Source organism: Pan paniscus, chromosome 6 (genome assembly GCF_029289425.2).
Source record: "Pan paniscus chromosome 6, NHGRI_mPanPan1-v2.0_pri, whole genome shotgun sequence".
In the NCBI taxonomy this organism is placed as follows: Eukaryota; Metazoa; Chordata; class Mammalia; order Primates; family Hominidae; genus Pan; species Pan paniscus.
The window spans coordinates 159,201,041-159,218,469 of NC_073255.2; the positions used below are offsets into that span (position 1 = coordinate 159,201,041).

General features: G+C 36.2%; 1 protein-coding gene across 11 annotated transcripts in view; it reads right to left on the minus strand.

The window, feature by feature from the left end:
* CADPS2 (calcium dependent secretion activator 2) overlaps window positions 1-17,429 on the minus strand; it is a 566,720-nt gene that overhangs the window by 10,459 nt on the left and 538,832 nt on the right. For all 11 annotated transcript variants that reach the window (XM_003808627.4, XM_055115340.2, XM_055115339.2 and 8 more), the window contains one exon: window positions 15,877-15,984. In XM_003808627.4, the coding sequence (XP_003808675.1) occupies window positions 15,877-15,984 (108 nt within the window). The remainder of the gene's footprint in view (window positions 1-15,876; window positions 15,985-17,429) is intronic.

Genomic DNA, 17,429 nt, shown 5'->3' on the forward strand with positions numbered 1-17,429 from the left:
GTCCAGCTGCTTGCCACCTGGAATGAGGTCTCAATACATACTAATGCACAATGCCTTTAGACCCTCCAAGGCTGATATTCCTAAATCTGAATCACAAGACCACATAGGGTTTATATATCACGGCTGCTTCAAGCAAATGATTTTTGTCAGAATGCGGCTTCTGATGATGATGGCAAGGTAAAAATAGCTGCTTCGCTAGGGCACAAATCTGTGATATATTTTCTACTTAAGTGTTTAGCTTTTTATTGATTATGAATTGGTACAACTAGTTGATGTATTTTTATTCTTCTCCAGCTATGCTTGTCTCAATAGGTGACAAAGAAAAGAAAAGAAAAAGAACCAGAGAACCAACACTTTTTAGTGAATTAAGACCTGAAATGGCTAAGTTTCCAGATTATGTATTTCTTCATTTATTTCAAAAGAATCTGTATGTTTGGCAAGAGTTGAGTCATTGTGTTAAAATGAAATAACGCCAAGAAAATCTCACCTTAGGAAATATGTACCTTTTAAATATAAAGTTAAATGAAAGAACAAACAATATTTGTTAAATGATGAAGGCTTGGATAAATTTGATAAATATAAGCCATCCTTCAGGATCATTTAGTAAAGAGCAACAAAATATTTAGAAACATTAATGCACTACAATTTCACCAGTATATTAAAAAGTAAATATGAATGCTTCGTTATACATTGAGTGTTCATTTTGTCAACAGTACATCTATTTAATGCAACTAAATTTGTGGCTCTGTTTCACTCATTTCCCATGTCTAAACACTAAAACGCAAATGTTATATTAATGGTAAATTTAATATAATAATGTCAAGGTTTTTCTATCCTGTTCAAGGCACCCCACTGAAACTATCAAACCTGGGTTCCATAAAACCAGACCCCCAGGCACAAGCATTTTGCAAGTTCTGAGTGTGAATATTTTCCTGGCTTGGAATAGGAGTAAGGGCTATATTTAAGGAAAAGTGAAACCAGCCTATTAGGTTTAAAAATACAGGAAGTGTTTAACCCAACCTATGCCAATCAACATTCCCAGCTCAATCCAGAGGCACTCATGGTAGGGGAAGAGAAGAGACTTGCATCTGGACATGGCAGCCGTGGGCTGGTTGTCAACACACCAGAGAAGAACACAAATGCAGACCCCGTGAGGGTGGGCAGTGCTAGCCCCTTTTATGCTACTATTTGCTTGATTGAGTCTGTTACGCACCTTCTCTATGCCTCAGCTTTCTCATCTGTAATATGTGGGGTAGATTATATGAATCTATCTTTAAAATACTAAGATTTGAATGCTCTATAGAAATACTGTGAGTTTAAATTTGACTTACAGGAAAAGGCATGATGAGCTTGTGATTCTTGTAAAAATGAATGGAAGAGAAAAACCCAGTTGTCATTCTGTTTTTATATGTTGCTTCAATACACCTTTATTCTTCCAGAATAAAGAAAAATCATCTAGAGTTCCAGAACTTTCTATTGTCTGTTATTTTTTTTTAACTTATTCATCTGGCCTCTTAATGTATAGACATAAAAATGAAACAATAAAGTATACTGAGGAATGAGATTTATAAAGAACTGTGAATTACAGATAGTGTTTTTATTAGTATTATTTTTATGAATTCTAATTATAAAGGCATCTGATATTTATTTTATCCTTCATAAGAAGTTTAAGTGATTCAGTTAAAATTTCATTTAGGCCAGTGCCTGTAATCCCAGCACTTTGGGAGGCAGAGGTGGGTGGATCACTTGAGGCCAGGAGTTGGAGACCAGCCTGGCCAACATGGTGAAACCTCATCTCTACTGAAAATACAAAAAATTAGTTGGGTGCTGTGGCGTGTGCCTGTAATCCCAGCTACTTGGGAAGCTGAGGCAGGAGAATCACTTGAACCTGGGAGGTGGAGGTTGCAGTGAGCTGAGATCACGCCACTGCACTCCTGCCTGGTTGATACAACGAGACTCTGTCTCAAAAAACAAAACAAAACACAAAAACAAACAAATAATTCATTTAATTCTTATGATAACCTTGATGAAGTGGGTGTAATTATTCCCATTTTGCATATCTGGAAACCGAGTTTACAGAGGCACAAAACTGAGTTTAGATTAAGCAATTTACTTACTCAAGTTTATACAATGAGTATGACTTAAGTGGTAGGGTAAAGATTTATATCTTATATTTATACTCCAGAGTCTGTGCTCATAACTCCTGTGTTATTTCACTTCTCTACAGAAGGACATCTGGATTTCTGTTTGGTCAATAACACCTTTGATTCTTAAGAGTAGTTTGGTGCTTCTAGCAGAAGAAAACTAGGAAAAGTGTCATTAGCATTTGTGGTCCTTACTGACAGTCACTGCAACATAGGATTATGCACAAATAGAGAAGGTACCTATTAATTATTTCCAAAAAAGCCCATTCAATTTTTTTTGCAGGTTGAAGCAATCCACATTTCTAAAGGTTAAATGTATCTGTAAATCCAATAACGTAATATACAATGTAAATAAATTCTTCAAAGAATCACACTCCCTATTAGGATAACCAGTCAAATGGCTATTATGCTATACATCTCATATACTCTCTTAAGACTCATTTTAAAGTGCTATATACCATAATGATTAAAAACACTGGAAAATATTTGTTCTACTGTAGCAAAACAATGTAATGTGGAAAGACGATCCTTGGTTCTTCCATAGTAGAACTCTATATATGTGACTTTCTTCATCATCTTTTTTTTTTTTTTTCAATCAGAACAGAGAAGCATGTGATTCATGCTGCTTTTTTCCATGTTGAATAAAGTCATATTCAGGGCAATTTTCATTTTTTAACTCCATCAGGAAGTTTGCAAATTAAGAGTATCATGTCTATTAAGGAATGAAAAGTGTAAAAAGTGCTAACATTGGGAAGGTTGGTATAAAATAGGCACCTAATAAATGCTTGTTGAATGCTGAAAAACTTTCCTATCTTTGGCATTCCATACTTCATCTTTTAAAAAATACATGAATATAATAACAGATATTTCCAGATGAATTAGATCCTCTTCAGTTACATAACACAATAAGTTCAAAAACAGGACAAGTTCTGTAAATTGGGAGCTGCACAAGCTCTTTCCAGTTCACTACTACTTTCAAAATACCCTTCATTCCAAAATGTCCTCAAAGAGATAAACTATCTCTTTCTTCAAACTACATGAGAAATATTTAAAAAATAATGTTCTTTATTATCAAATAAGCAAGTGCCTCTGCAAGTTTATTCTGTGGCGCCTTTCCTAGTACTAAAAAGACTAGTAATTGGAAAGTGAAAATTTCAGACAATCAGTTGTTCTGCCCTCCCTTTCTTAGTGTCCTTGATGGGATGCATACTGGTTTGCCTAATCTTTTGAGTGAAGTCACCAGTTAATGGTTTGGCTCATTGATAAATCCAGTTATAATGGTGTATGTACTAGTTTGGGGTGCAAACATCACCTTTATGAATGATTCGTTTAGGCAATATGAAATTTTCATCTGGTTGACTTATTTTGAACATAGTATATAAAATTTTGGTAAATATTGCTTTTTAAATCCATAATGTAGGATTTATATAAAAGTATATTGGACTCTTGGAACTGCTATTAAATGGTACAACTTAGTCTTGAGATAAAACTCATGCCTGAGAATGAGCTGTTAGCATTTCTGCTTTCAGTTTCTGCTTCAGTTTCGTTATAAAAATGGGACACATTCCAAAATCTTCTTTTAAGAGTGTCCTAAGGACGGGAGTAGACAGCTACCTTTCTGTCTCTGAGTCACGGTGCAGTCCCCCAGGAACCTTTTTCAGCAAACTGACCCACCTGCAGCTCTGCCACATGCTAGGCTTCTCTATACCTTCGGTCTCTGGGCATGCCCATTCCTCTCTCTGGACTTTATTCCCAACTACATCTCCCTGTCCAGATTCATGTCAGCCTTTAAGACTCAGCTCAATCATTCATTATCTCTGCTTCTTAGCCAATACTATCTCTTACTAGGTACAATTAGGGGCTCACCTATTTTCTCCTCCTAGAACTCTATACAGGTGTCTATAAAAATATTGCACAATGTAGTTCATGTCTCCCTCAATCAGCTGTGAGTATACACAAGGCTTTAACTGAATCTTACTTGTATTGCTATCTCCAGCCCTTAGTAGAATGTCTGGCACAGAGCATGCATTCAATTTTCATGAAAAGACTGCATGCATTTAGATATTTATAAATATAAATTTATATATATATATATCATATCTATAATAGTAGACAGGCAGCTTTTCAATAGACAAAGGACAGGTGAATACCAGAGCCAGATTCACTGTTGACTTGAATCACATATTTCCTTAATAGAAAAATAATTAAATACACGTTAAAGCTGTAGAAATCATTGAAAAGTAAACAGTCACATTTGGCCAAAAAAATTTAAGACAGGACTCAAATGGGGCTTAAAATGTGACAGTCTAATTTTATTCTAGGTGATGAATGAAATAAAAGAGAAAGTACTATAAATTGATAAACTTTCATATCTATGTACATATATGAGAATCCACACACACACACACTCACTCACAAAGGTATGCTAACACTATGAGTTCAGATGTTGATGTACACAGCCGAAGCAGGGAGCTGCCTCTCTAGCATATGCTCAGGTCTACTGGTACCCATTCTGAGGCCATGGGGTGTATTAGGAGGCATGGCTGGATGTGCTGCCTGTGCATTTTCACCACTAAGTGACATGTCCTGGGTGCGTTCTACACTTGTTGGCTTCGTGAGCTGTTTTTAAAGAAAGGCAGAAAAATATTGTTGCTGTGGAAATAGTGACTTCTGTCTGTAGGGATATAAGAGCTTGTTTGGGAGCTGATATAAGCCTGGCTTTTGAGCTAAGAACCTAGGAAGAATAGAGAGCAAGAGTGTGCTCTTATCTCACAGTCACGTCATTTGATGCAGGTGCTAGAACTGGATACAAACTTTGTGTTGGCTCTAAACCTTTAGCAAGTTTACAGTCATCCACTTGAAGCAGAGGGAGAAATAAATAAACAATTTAATAGATTAATTATTAGTATCTATTTTGAAACAGTATTGACTTTCAGTTCACCAGAGTACTTCCATTTAAAAAAAAATCTGTGGATAGCTATTCTGCAGATAAAAAAGTAAAACATTTTATGTGGAAATAAAAATTTTTCAAAAATACCCATTTGGTAAGCTCCCTTGGGGCAAGGACTTGGTCTATCTTGTTTAATACTGTATTCCCAGCCTCTAGCAAAGTGTGTGGTCTAAAAAGTGTTTGATAAATATAGGTTCAATTAATAAATAATTAATAAGAGGGGTTTCAACTTTCTATTCTCACTAGATTCCTATTGAGTAATTGTGACATAGATAGCCATCTCTATGGGCAAAGCCAAGGCCTGAAGTTTTAATCTCAACATTTCCCACCATTTTTTACACATAGTAATTGAATGAGTTTGTTTTCTAGATCTTCTAATGTAAAACACCATTGAAATGGATATTCTATATGAATAAACATGTACTTTTACTGCCTCAAAAATAAATATTCTACATCATTAAACTTATACATTTATTGCCTATCTTTTTTTGAGATGGAGTCTCGCTCTGTCACCCAGGCTGGAGTGCAGTGACACAATCTTGGCTCACTGCAACCTCCACCTCCCGGGATCAAGTGATTCTCCTGCCTCAGCCTCCCGGGTAGCTGGGATACAGGCATGTGCCACCACACCCGGCTACTTTTTGTATTTTTAATAGAGATGGAGTTTCACCATGTTGGCCAGGCTGGTCTCAAACTCCTGACCTCAGATTATTGCCTATCTTTAAGTTATGTAGCCAGTGAGAGAAAAAGTCAACAAAAACAAATATAGGGAATATATGGAACTATAGAGGTCAGTAGAGCAAAAGTATGGGAAAGTTATATATTAGAATGAATAAATAGAAGGCTTGAAAGAATCTTGTTCAGCCACGTTCAAATACTGCATCCTATCCTTGACTCTAAACCCTAAGCATGACAGAGAACACTTTGAGAAGTTTCAAAGAACAGCCACAAAGATGATTAAAGGGCTAGAAAAAAAGGCCTACAAAGTGCAGTTAAACAAATAGGGATTATTTATCCTGGAGTAGACAAGTATGACAGGTACCTTAATAACAGTCTTCATATTTAGGAGGGATTATTCCTTAGAGGATGCTGGCTACCTGCCTTTTGTTCTCCAATGAGAGAAAAAAGAGAAATGGGTTTAAAAATCAGCATGAAGAATGTAGGTGAGGTAGGGGTGAGAACTTTTTTTTCCCCTCCAGTGAAATATTTTGTCCATATTAAGACAGCAAAATTTAGATGATGTGTTATCTAGGGCTGTGCTAAGATCAAGAAATTCAGGGCTCTCTCTTACAGGTTAGGTGTTTATATGAAAGTTTAAAATTATTTTATATATAGTTTCCTGCCAATGCATTCAATAATCACATGTAATGATAGTTCTGCTGGTTCCTTACACAGATTTTTTTTCTTGGATTTAGCCAACACTGGTGACCTGGCTGCCACTGCTGTGCCCACTTGTGAATGGTCTGACCTTGCAGAAGGCGTGATTCACAGAGGGGAGTACAAAAGGCCAGCACAGAAAATGGCTTTAAAGCCACCATACCATTTGTTTAAGAAGTTAGGATGGAAGAGATGGAGGGTAGTAGCTATCTGTTCTCTGAAAACATTGCAGTGATCAACTGATAGAAATGCTGGTCTCAGGGGAAGCCTGGACATTTCCATGAACAAGGCACTAGAGACCAGTTGAAATGCAAGCATGCAAAGTCACAGGCTCTACATATAGAGGTCAGAATTTCTAGACCATCTTAAAGATGAAAGATACATGAAAGCAATGCTAAATAACTTTCAAATGCTCAACATGTTCCTTATAATCAATTCAACAGTCTCTTATAAAATTGGTAGAGAGAATATTCTAATTTCTTGAGTGACTTAAGCCTTTGTTACTGGCTCAGGTGGATGAATGCAAATATACATTATGCAATTGGTGTTTAGAAAAATTTCTCCACGAAAATGAAAGTTGTGTCACCTTCCATTCATCAAAGACAGTTTTACCATTGTTAAGAGAGCTTAGGTGATCAACATTTTTCTTTTTCCTATTCAAGCAAAATCCTCTGGTCAGTTTGCATGTGGAATTTCTTTTTTTAATTCTGAGCACAATTAAAGGTGAGTTAAGGCTCTGGTGGAAATCTAAAGAGCATCAGCAAATCTGAGCACTGCTCAGCTTTTGAATTGCTTTTCTACTTCTCAGTTCTTTTAAATGGTTTTCTATGGCAGGAACATTTTTCTTAATTAGTCACAGCTAATTAGTGTTCTGGCATAGACAAGTAATCAGAAATGTCAGAGCTGCAAGGCTACATCTCCCTAATCCTTTGATAATAATTTAGCCTCCTGGGAGGGCCCCAAGCTGCGGTAAGTAGTGACTGACAATAAGGCAAAATTAGGTGGGCAGCAGACCATTAGGATAGAAAAATAAAAAGCACTACCAAATCCTGCTGAGCACCATCAGGCAACTAACTGCACTGCCAGATGAGGTGCCTGTTTAAGCCTGTGTTGTTAATTAGCTGATTCTACCAGACCTGCCACATATGTCCAGGTGCCTCATGCAAAGATGTGTATTTCTGGGAATGTGCCAAATGACAATTGTGTTCCACGATCACATTTCAAGAATCTAAGCAAGAAGCCCACATATTTCTTGAACATTCTTTTGAATTATCAAAGAAATAAGACAAACAAGCTATTAATACACTTTCTGGTTGAGTTTCTTTTAGGCAATTGGGCATGCTTATCTCAAGTTTCTCAGGTTTTAATTCACCAAAGCTCTGATTCAAATGAGGGCCTTTGGCCTCTCTGAACCACGTCTGGACTTGCCAAAGCTATTTTGGCATACACTATACATCAAAAGTTGATCCTTTTATAAATTCTTACACTTACAAATAATAACTTAACATTACAATGAGGATTATTAACTCAAAGGAACCAGACAGCTGTAATTCGAGAGCAGAGGTTTTAAAGAGAAACAAACTTTAAGGGAAAAAAAAAAAAAAGCTGAGGAGCAGCTCTGTATGGCATCTACTGAGGCAGAGAAGACAATATAGAAACAGGCTTGACTATGACTATCTTAAAAGAGGTCAAACAACTTCAGTGTGAGTCCAAATACCATAAGTAAACCAAAGCAGGATTATATACAATGAAACACAACAATGACAACAGCTGGAAAACAATGTGTTAAAAGCAGCTAAGTAACAGATTGCTACAACATGTGAGATGAATAAGACACTGCTCCTATCATATATATAACCAATTAGTCAAACTTTTTATCCACCTTTAGTACACAATGAGGTACTGAGGTACACAACACAACAATGTTTATAAATAAATTGCCTCAGCTGGGTATGGTGGCTCATGCCTGTAATCCCAGCATTTTGAGAGGCTGAAGTGGGCAGATTGCCTGAGCTCAGGAGCTCGAGACCACCCTGGGCAACGTGGTGAAACCCTGTCTCCACTAAAGTACAGAACATTAGCCAGGCATGGTGGCACGCACCTGTAGTCCCAGCTACTTGGGAGGCTGAGGAAGAATTGCTTGAGCCCAGGAGGCAGAGGTTACAGTGAGCTGAGATTGCGCCACTGCACTCTAGCTTGGGCTACAGAGTGAGACTCTGTCTCAGAAAAAAAAAAAAAAACAGACAAATAAATAAATAAGTAACCTCAAACAGCCTCAAGTACCTCACTGTACTCATATCATACATCCCTTTCTATTGACGGAAAAGGAAAATAATGGCTATGACATGGGAATAATATTAGTATTTGAGTGTTGATAGGAAAATCATGGTTGGACATACTGGTACAACAGTTAATTATTTATATTTGAGTACTTTTATATAAAAATAAGACCAAAGTGAAAATACCCTAATGGGAATCTATACTAATTTGTGAAGACCATATAACAACTATACAGTTATTAAAAAGTGAAAAATAATTGAAAAGAGGAAAACTGCTATTTTAAAACTGACATTCACATATAAGAAAGCGTCCCATTTTTCTTTTTGAGACAGGGTCTTGCTCTGTCACCTAGGCTGTAGTACAGTGGTGTGGTCATAGCTCACTGTAGCCTCAAACTCCTGGACTTGGATGATCCTCTCGCCTTAGCCTCCGAAGTAGCTAGGACTACAGGAACATACTATCATGCTAGGCTAATTTTTTTTTTTTTTTTGTAGAGACAAGGTCTTGCAATGTTGCCCAGGCTGTTCTTGAACTCCTAGATGTAAGTGATCATTCTCACGTTGACCTCTTGAAGTGTTGGGATTATAGGCATGAGCCATCCTGCCCAGCTAGAATTCTTCTATAATATCGTAGAATTATAAGACATGCAAGAAGGCAAAGACGGTCTTCCATCTCAGTGGGTTCCAGCCTGCATTCCTAGTAAACAGGCTGATTACATACACAAAGAAACTGGCTCAAATAATATGACTGAAAAAGTACATTATCAGCTCTAAATACATACAAAGAAGTGTATTGTGAAAGTTCTATTTAATGGTCACTTTTATCCATGTTTTGTTGATTTCAACTGTGTATTGTGAAAGTTCTATTTAATGGTCACTCTTATATAACCAAGTGTATTGTGAAAGTTCTGTTTAATGGTCACCCTTATCCATGTTTTGTTGATTTCAACCTTGTATCGTGAAAGTTCTATTTAATGGTCACTCTTATCCATGTTTTGTTGATTTCAACTATTCTTAGGAAATCAACATTGTAATAAACAGTCTTTAAATACATTAAGAATAGCAGTGTTAATCTTACCAAGAATGAGTAAATTCTCACTTCAAAAAGTTTGGGCATTGATGTGAAACACTAGCTCAAAAGTTCCGGGCAGGCCGGGCATGGTGGCTCATGTCTGTAATCTCAGCACTTTGGGAGGTGGAGGCAGACAGATCTTCTGAGGTTAGGAGTTTCAGACTCGTCTGGCCAACGTGGGGAAACCCTGTTTCTACTAAAAATACAAAAACCAGCCAGGTGTAGTGCTGCACACCTGTTGTCCCAGCTACTCTGGAGCTGAGGCAAGAGAATCATTTGAACCTGGAAGTGGAGGTTGCAGTGAGCCGAGATTCCACCATTGCACTCCAGCCTTGGTGACAAGAGTGAAACTCCATCCAAAAAAAATAAAGTTCTGGGCATTTCCCCCTTTCTTAAAATTTGGGAGTCCAGAGGCAAACAAGAGCATGTAAGTGCAAAATCAGTTTCATTTTGAGAAGCACATTCACTTATAATATTTTCATTATTTTCTTTTTATCTTACATTAATAGTCTACTGAATCCATTTATATAGTATAGGTCAATTTTACTCAAAATGTTTAATTTAGAGTTTCTTCACTGGAAAGTAAGTATTCTTTTCACAGAAAGTCCTGGGAAATTAAGCCTTTATAAAACGCTGTTTGGATGAATATAACTGATTAACTATCATTTAAAGAATTACTTTAAATTTTACAAGACATCATAACATTAAAAAAATCTTGTGGAGATGAAACTCCTCCACAATTAAACATTTAATCAATTTATAACAAAGAGCATGTTTAATCTGCATGATTTACCAATTAAATATTGTACCCTGATGTGTCTTCAGCAACATGAGAGCTAAAATGAGATAGTTTCCAAGGGATTCAAGGTGGGCAGTGCCCAATAAATGCACAATGGTTTAGAGAGTTAGGTAGGTTTAGTGTCTATCTTGAAAAATAAGATGCGCTTCAGTCAACTCTCAATTGCCTCCACATTTCAACATTCTTGGACCTTAGAAAATGACAAGAGAAGTGCTGTTGTGGTCATTACTACAGATGTCAGTTTTGACTTCTGAAAAATCACCCCTTTCCAGCCCAGAGAGCCAAAGCTCTGAAGAAATGTACCAGGATCTCTGCTGACACATGGACACCTGTGGCTTGTGCTACATGTTCTGAAACCTGAGAGAGTGAGCAGCCACTCTGCCTGGGAAGAAACATCACAGTAGGCATTAAAAATGGAATTGAAGAATTAGAAAATCTTTGTCATACTTTTTATATTGGGATCAGGTTGAAGATGGTTTTGATTTGATAAAAATTTTAAAAAGACTGCTCACAATGATGCCTTATGTGTTAAAAAAAAAAAAAAAAAAAAGGACATTGGTGTAAGAGAGAGAGCCTCAAAGCAGAAAAACTTTCTTTTGGTATATTCATGATCTTTCCTACTACAGGATAACTTCTTTCAGTTTTTCTTACCCAATAAGTCACTTTTTTAAAATTGGAAAAGTAAATGTAATATCTAGATTATAAACTTAGCATGTGCCTCAGTGGTCACGTGAGAGGCAGAGATATCCTCTGTTTAAAACATCCTGGTCACCTAGAAACACTGAGTCTGAATACAGAATATACATATTGCAACTTTTTAAAAAAATTTGGGTTTCAGAACCACAGTGATAGATATACACAATGTCATATGGCATAGCTATTTTTGTAGATAGATTTTCTTTTCTATTAATCTACTGCACATGCTACTGCTTCTTTGGTGGGACACCTTGTTTTCACATGGCTATCACAAAATAACTTAGAAATTACTATACTGAAGTACAAGACCCTTTATGCAATCAGTCCAGTAATTTCGGTCATCATTGCTAACATTAAAACTAAAAAAAAAAAATTGGTTTAAAATCTGGAAGAGTTTCAGAAATCATCTGGAGTTCCAGACGAACATCTTTAGTTTACACGTACTAAGTAAACTGAGTCTTACACAGATGGCATAACTTTTTCAAACTCACCCAGATATTTAAAGGCAGAGCTGTGGTTGGAACTCAAGTTTCTGCATTCTCAGACCAGAGCTCTTCCCATAACACTATTTTATCATTTCAAATTTTGTTAAGTCAGAGGTAAGGTAGAGAGAGCATAGACTTTGAAACTTGAGAAATACGATTTCAAAGTTTGACTCAAAAATCCACAAGTCACTTATCTTCTCTGAGTGGGAGATGTTTTAACCTAAAAATAGGGATAAAATGGGATTGACGGGATCTAGCCTAGGAGCTTGGAAATGATATAGGTGAAGCACCTAGAACATTTCCTGGAACAAGGAGGTAGCCAGGAAATGGTAGTGGTGAAAACTACAGCTATTACTTTGATAGGTTGAAAAGATGAAGGATGTACCTTAAACAAACTTAGTTTTCCCTGTTAACATCATGGACCTGCCATAACTTATTTATACTTTTAAAAAGTTATTTCTGTTTTAAGCAAAAAGTGTTTTGTAAATGTGACTACTTATGAGGTGAATATAATGCCTTCACATTCGTCCTAATGTTAGCTGTTGTGACCCTCAAAGGATACTTTTAATTTTAATATTTCAAGATTTGATGTAAAAAAATTAAAGATTATCCTATTTATGACCTTTAAGGTAATGCAGATTTTATTCATTTCCTCTCTCATAGTTTGACATTAATGACTTATTATTGGAGATGGGAATGATAGCAGCAGTGCAGAATACCCCAGAAGCAGATTTTATACGGTAAATGGCTGTGTAGGTTGTACACTGAAAACTCTTGAAGATATCAATCTCATTCCAAAAACAATGGGCACGAATCTAGGCCAATGTCATGTTTTTGGTCTTAAGCAATAGCAGCTTATTTAAACCAAATCCTGGGGTATTTCATCACAAAAATCAGGAACAATCAAGGTGTTTAAATGATCAAAAAGTTATAGAGGTCAGGGATACTGTGAGTAGTTAGTTACTACACTCAGGGAAAGTTCCACAAACTTTTTAACACAGCTGCATCACCTGCAAAGATTATTTAGTATTACATGCTTTCCAAAAATGTTGGGGGCAGGGTGAATATGTTTTGCAGACTAATTGTTTTATATAAAAATAGTGTTATATGTGGCATTTCCAAAACTAAGTGAATTTCTTGAAGAGTTTAAGCCCTCATGTTGCATGACCCAGAAACTGTAGCCCTTGTTTTCTAATCTGGGTTGGTTAAAACCACTAAGTTTTAATTCAGTATAATGTGTGTGTAAGCGTGTTTTCACTTGCATCTGAAGTTAACAAGATCCATTTACTTACTTATATAGGAAATACTCTAATTGGAATAGCAAAAGTTCGTCATGATGCCTGAATGAAATTGTTCTCTTCAATCTTTTATCTGTAATAGGCTAAGGTTGCTAACAGTATTTATAGGGTCATTATTTTCAACTGTTTTTTGACACCTAACAATATTATTTTAGGCTCCAGCCAAGTGGATTTCCAATAATTACATAATGTCTCTCAGTAATGATCTGTTGCTTAAGATACACATTCTACTTTACCTTTCAACACGTACTTGATAACCTCTCATTTTCTAACTGTAATTGAGGCAAATTCAGTCTTGGCTAATTAGGGGCTTTTAGTATCCCCTCATACATGTTATTCCTGATGACAAATCAATAGAATTAGGGTCTATTTTTATTTTTAAATAAAGTAATAAAAATGTGCAATTTAAAAATATTAGAATGTTTAAGGACACTACAATTATTTTACAAATAACAAGTCCAGTGTTCTACCGGGGATATTCAAAATACAAAACCTTCACAACCAAAACAGAATGGTTGCTTATTAAGGGTTACTTTTAGACCCATAGCCATGTCAGATGCTTAGGCATTGAATGAAAGTATATATAACCAAGGCAATTAAACTAGTGTTATATTTTAATGTTGGCCTCCTTAGAGCCACTTTAGTTTCCTCTGTCTGTTATCGTTGCCACATAGAAAGTCTTCCAAAGAACTTCAGTGAATGAAGAGGAGTTGGAAGTAGAGAATAACTTCAAGGAGAAAAAACTTCTACCTTTATAATGAACTGATGGCAAGAATGGATTGCAGTAAATAGGTCACCAAGTCAAAAAACTGAAGATGTTCAGAAAGTTCACCCATTCCCCTTGACAAATCTATCTATGATGGTCTACTTATAGAATGGCTTTAACTTTTCAACATAGAAGACGTGCTTTAGCTATTCTAAGAAGAAACATAATGGGAATAACATCAACTCAATTTCCCTCTTCTGTTCAACAGTTTTGAAAATCACCACATTAGCAGAAAAAGTAAAAGAGAACTTGGAAATGAAACATATGCTTGTAAATTCAGAGCAATACCAAATGGAAGCAGAAGTTGCTAATATGGTTTCAGTATTTTGTAAAAGAGCCAGCTGGATGGATGATAATTTTTCTACCCCTGCAGGGCATCAAAGCTTTTAGAAAATCATTTTTTTCACACATATTAACACTTAGCTTATTAAAACAGGCAATACTTTTTATTGTAAGATAGCCTGAGTAAAGGGTAGAAACATAAAGCATGAAAGATAAGATTCATTTTGACCACCCAAACTGACAGTGAACACTGACACGAGAGACCACGGCAGAGAGGATGACGTAGCAGGACCTTCTGCAACTGCCACAGCTGAAGTGTCACCATGAAGCCCGTGAATTGCTGTTACGAAAACATTTGCAGTAACTTGCATAATTAAGTGAAACTGCCAGAAAAGCATTTCTAAAACGCAGAGAAGATGTACATAAATAAATAAGCTTCAAAGCAAATATTACATTTAGGAATCTGTATTGTGGTGAATTATGCAAAGTTATGTCACAAGCAAAGTATCATTTCCTTTGAACTGACTGTAAAATAATTACAAATGAATGACAATATTGTTATTTAAATTGACTGCTCTGTTAGTCTCCTTTACAGATACTGAATAAATGAAACATGACGATCACAGTATACAAAACCACAGTCCTCATTTTTAGGCATTGTCATGCCTAAATGAAGACCTTAGTGCTGATAAAACTGTAATATTGCATATTTTAGCACATATCAGTACTTTAAATCAAGATAAAAATGTTCAACAGTAGAGTGGCAGATATTTGGCTTTACTGCAGCTTATTTGTTTGTTTAACAGTAGAATATCATATTGACTTAAAACGTCTTATAGTAGGGACCACATCCATTAGAACATGATTCTGTTTATGGAATGCTGCAAAAGGCAAGTGAAAAGATGCTGAACACCGTGGTAAAATTATTATTATCTGGCTTTTTATAACTAACCTCAGGTTTTTGAGACTCATTCTAATGGTGACAATTTTTATATAGAAAAGGAAGCTAATTAAGGCCTCCATCAGCAGTCAAAAGAAGTATAAAAATTATCAACTATATTAGCTGCAAATGAACAGGAATTGGAAATGGGGAATAACTTCAAGGAGAAAAAACTTCTACCTTTATAATGAACTGATGGCAAGAATGGATTTCAGTAAATAGGTCACCAAGACAAAAAACTGAAGATATTCAGAAGGCACCCCGCCATCCCCCCGGCCCACACACCAACAAATATACCTTTGATGGTCTATATCTAGAATGGCTTCAACTTTTTATTTTTTTATTTAGTCATTTTTTTGAGAGAAAGTCTCACTCTTTCACCCAGGCTGGAGTGCAGTGGAGCAATCTTTGCTCACTGCAACCTCTGCCTTCCCGGCTCAAGCGATTCTTGTGCTGCAGCCTCTCGAGTAGCTGGGATTACAGGCATCTACCACTACACCCAGCTATGTCTTTTATTTTTTCTTGTATTTTTAGTAGAGACGGGGTTTCGCCATGTTGGCCAGGCTAGTCTCGAACTCCTGACCTCAACTGATCCACCGGTCTCAGCCTCCCAAAGTTCTGGGATTACAGGCATGAGCCACTATGCCTGGCCAGCTTCAACTTTTTAGTATAGAAGATACAGGATCACAAAAAGGAGACTATGCTTTGCAAACATAGCATCAAAATTCAACTTTTCTCTTTGCAGTTTATCTATGGTGTCAGCATACCTTGCAAGGGAAGCTACTTACATCAAATAACTTTTCTATATACATTTCCTCATTGACCTTTTCTCGAAGAATATCTTGGTTTTGCCGAACAAACATAATATAGGTGTCTGCCAGATCCATTCCTGGTTTCTGTTGTGAAGGAAAAGCAGGGGGAACAAAATAACATCAGGTCTCAATTGTGAAATTATTATTTAATCATACCCTGAAAAATAATTTTGAAAATTACAGTCATAAAAATGAGCTTAAAACTAAACCAAAAGTGAGCATCTTCAATACATTCCATAATTAAAGCAAATAAAAGTTTATTACTGATGTTCACAACTTGAGATCAAATTGAAAATACAGAGTTGTAGATCCGTAGATATCTTTTTGTTGTTGTTGTTAAATGGCTATCTTGAAAGGCCAGTATGTCAAGCAGTATAAATGAATAAATTTTTCCAAAAATTTTCCATGTGTAATTATAATTTCTCAGTTGCAAATACAATTTACTTTGTATCATCTCTGGCTGGCTTATCAATAATATTTAAAAATGCGCTGAGTGCCATGGCTCATGCCTGCAATCCCAGCACTTTGAAAGGCTGAGGCAGGTGGATCGCTTGGGCCCAGGAGTTCAAGACCAGCCTGGTCAACATGATGAAACCTCATCTCTACAAAAAATAAAAAAAAATAGCTGGGAGTGGTGTTGTGAGCCTGTAGCCCCAGCTAGCCAGGAGGGTGAGGCAGGAGAATTGCTTGAGCATGCGTGGTTGAGGTTGCAGTGAGCTGTCATCATGCCACTGTACTCCAGCCTGGGCAACAGAGCCAGACCCTGTCTCAAACAAACAAATGAAACAAAATAAAACCAAACCAAAAAATGTTAGCTTTCCTTAGGGTGCCTCCCTCAACTGCTATGGGCGTTCAAGGAATACAAACTAAATTTTTTATTAAGCTGAGTAAAATATTTTGAAGAAGATATTGGGGAAAATATTTACTATATTACAAAATGAAATGTAAAATATCTTGTGGATTATCCATTGCTTCTACTCAATATTTAACAACATTATCTGAATAATTTATTTTCTTTTAGAAATGTGGCAAGAGTATCAATGAACTAGTTTCCTATGTACAGCCGAAGATGTGGATTAAATACCTTTCCAAAGTTATTTAACATTTGGTGTCTTCTAATAGTAGAGGAGGTAATACAATTTCTCCTTGCTATAGATGCTGCAAAGTCAGTACTAGTAAGGGATAGACGCCTGCATGGCTGTTAAAGACTTTTTTCTTCTTGATTTATGTTTAGCTCTTTCTTGAACTTCATATAGCTGGACTAGATAATGAAAGCACTTGCTTGTGTCATCTACACCTGGGGTTGGTTCCTAATCTGTATTGAGTTGTTGATTAGAGTATGACATTAATAAGAACAAAATGATAACTATCTATCATTAGGTAGATCTGCTACCAATTAGATAGGTAGATCTATTAAATTAGATAGATCCATCGACCTAATGATAGATAGGTAGAACTGATGCCCAAATAAGCCAGTTAGCCTTGCATCATTTCGTATTCACAGAACGCATTTATAACCTTTGTCAGCA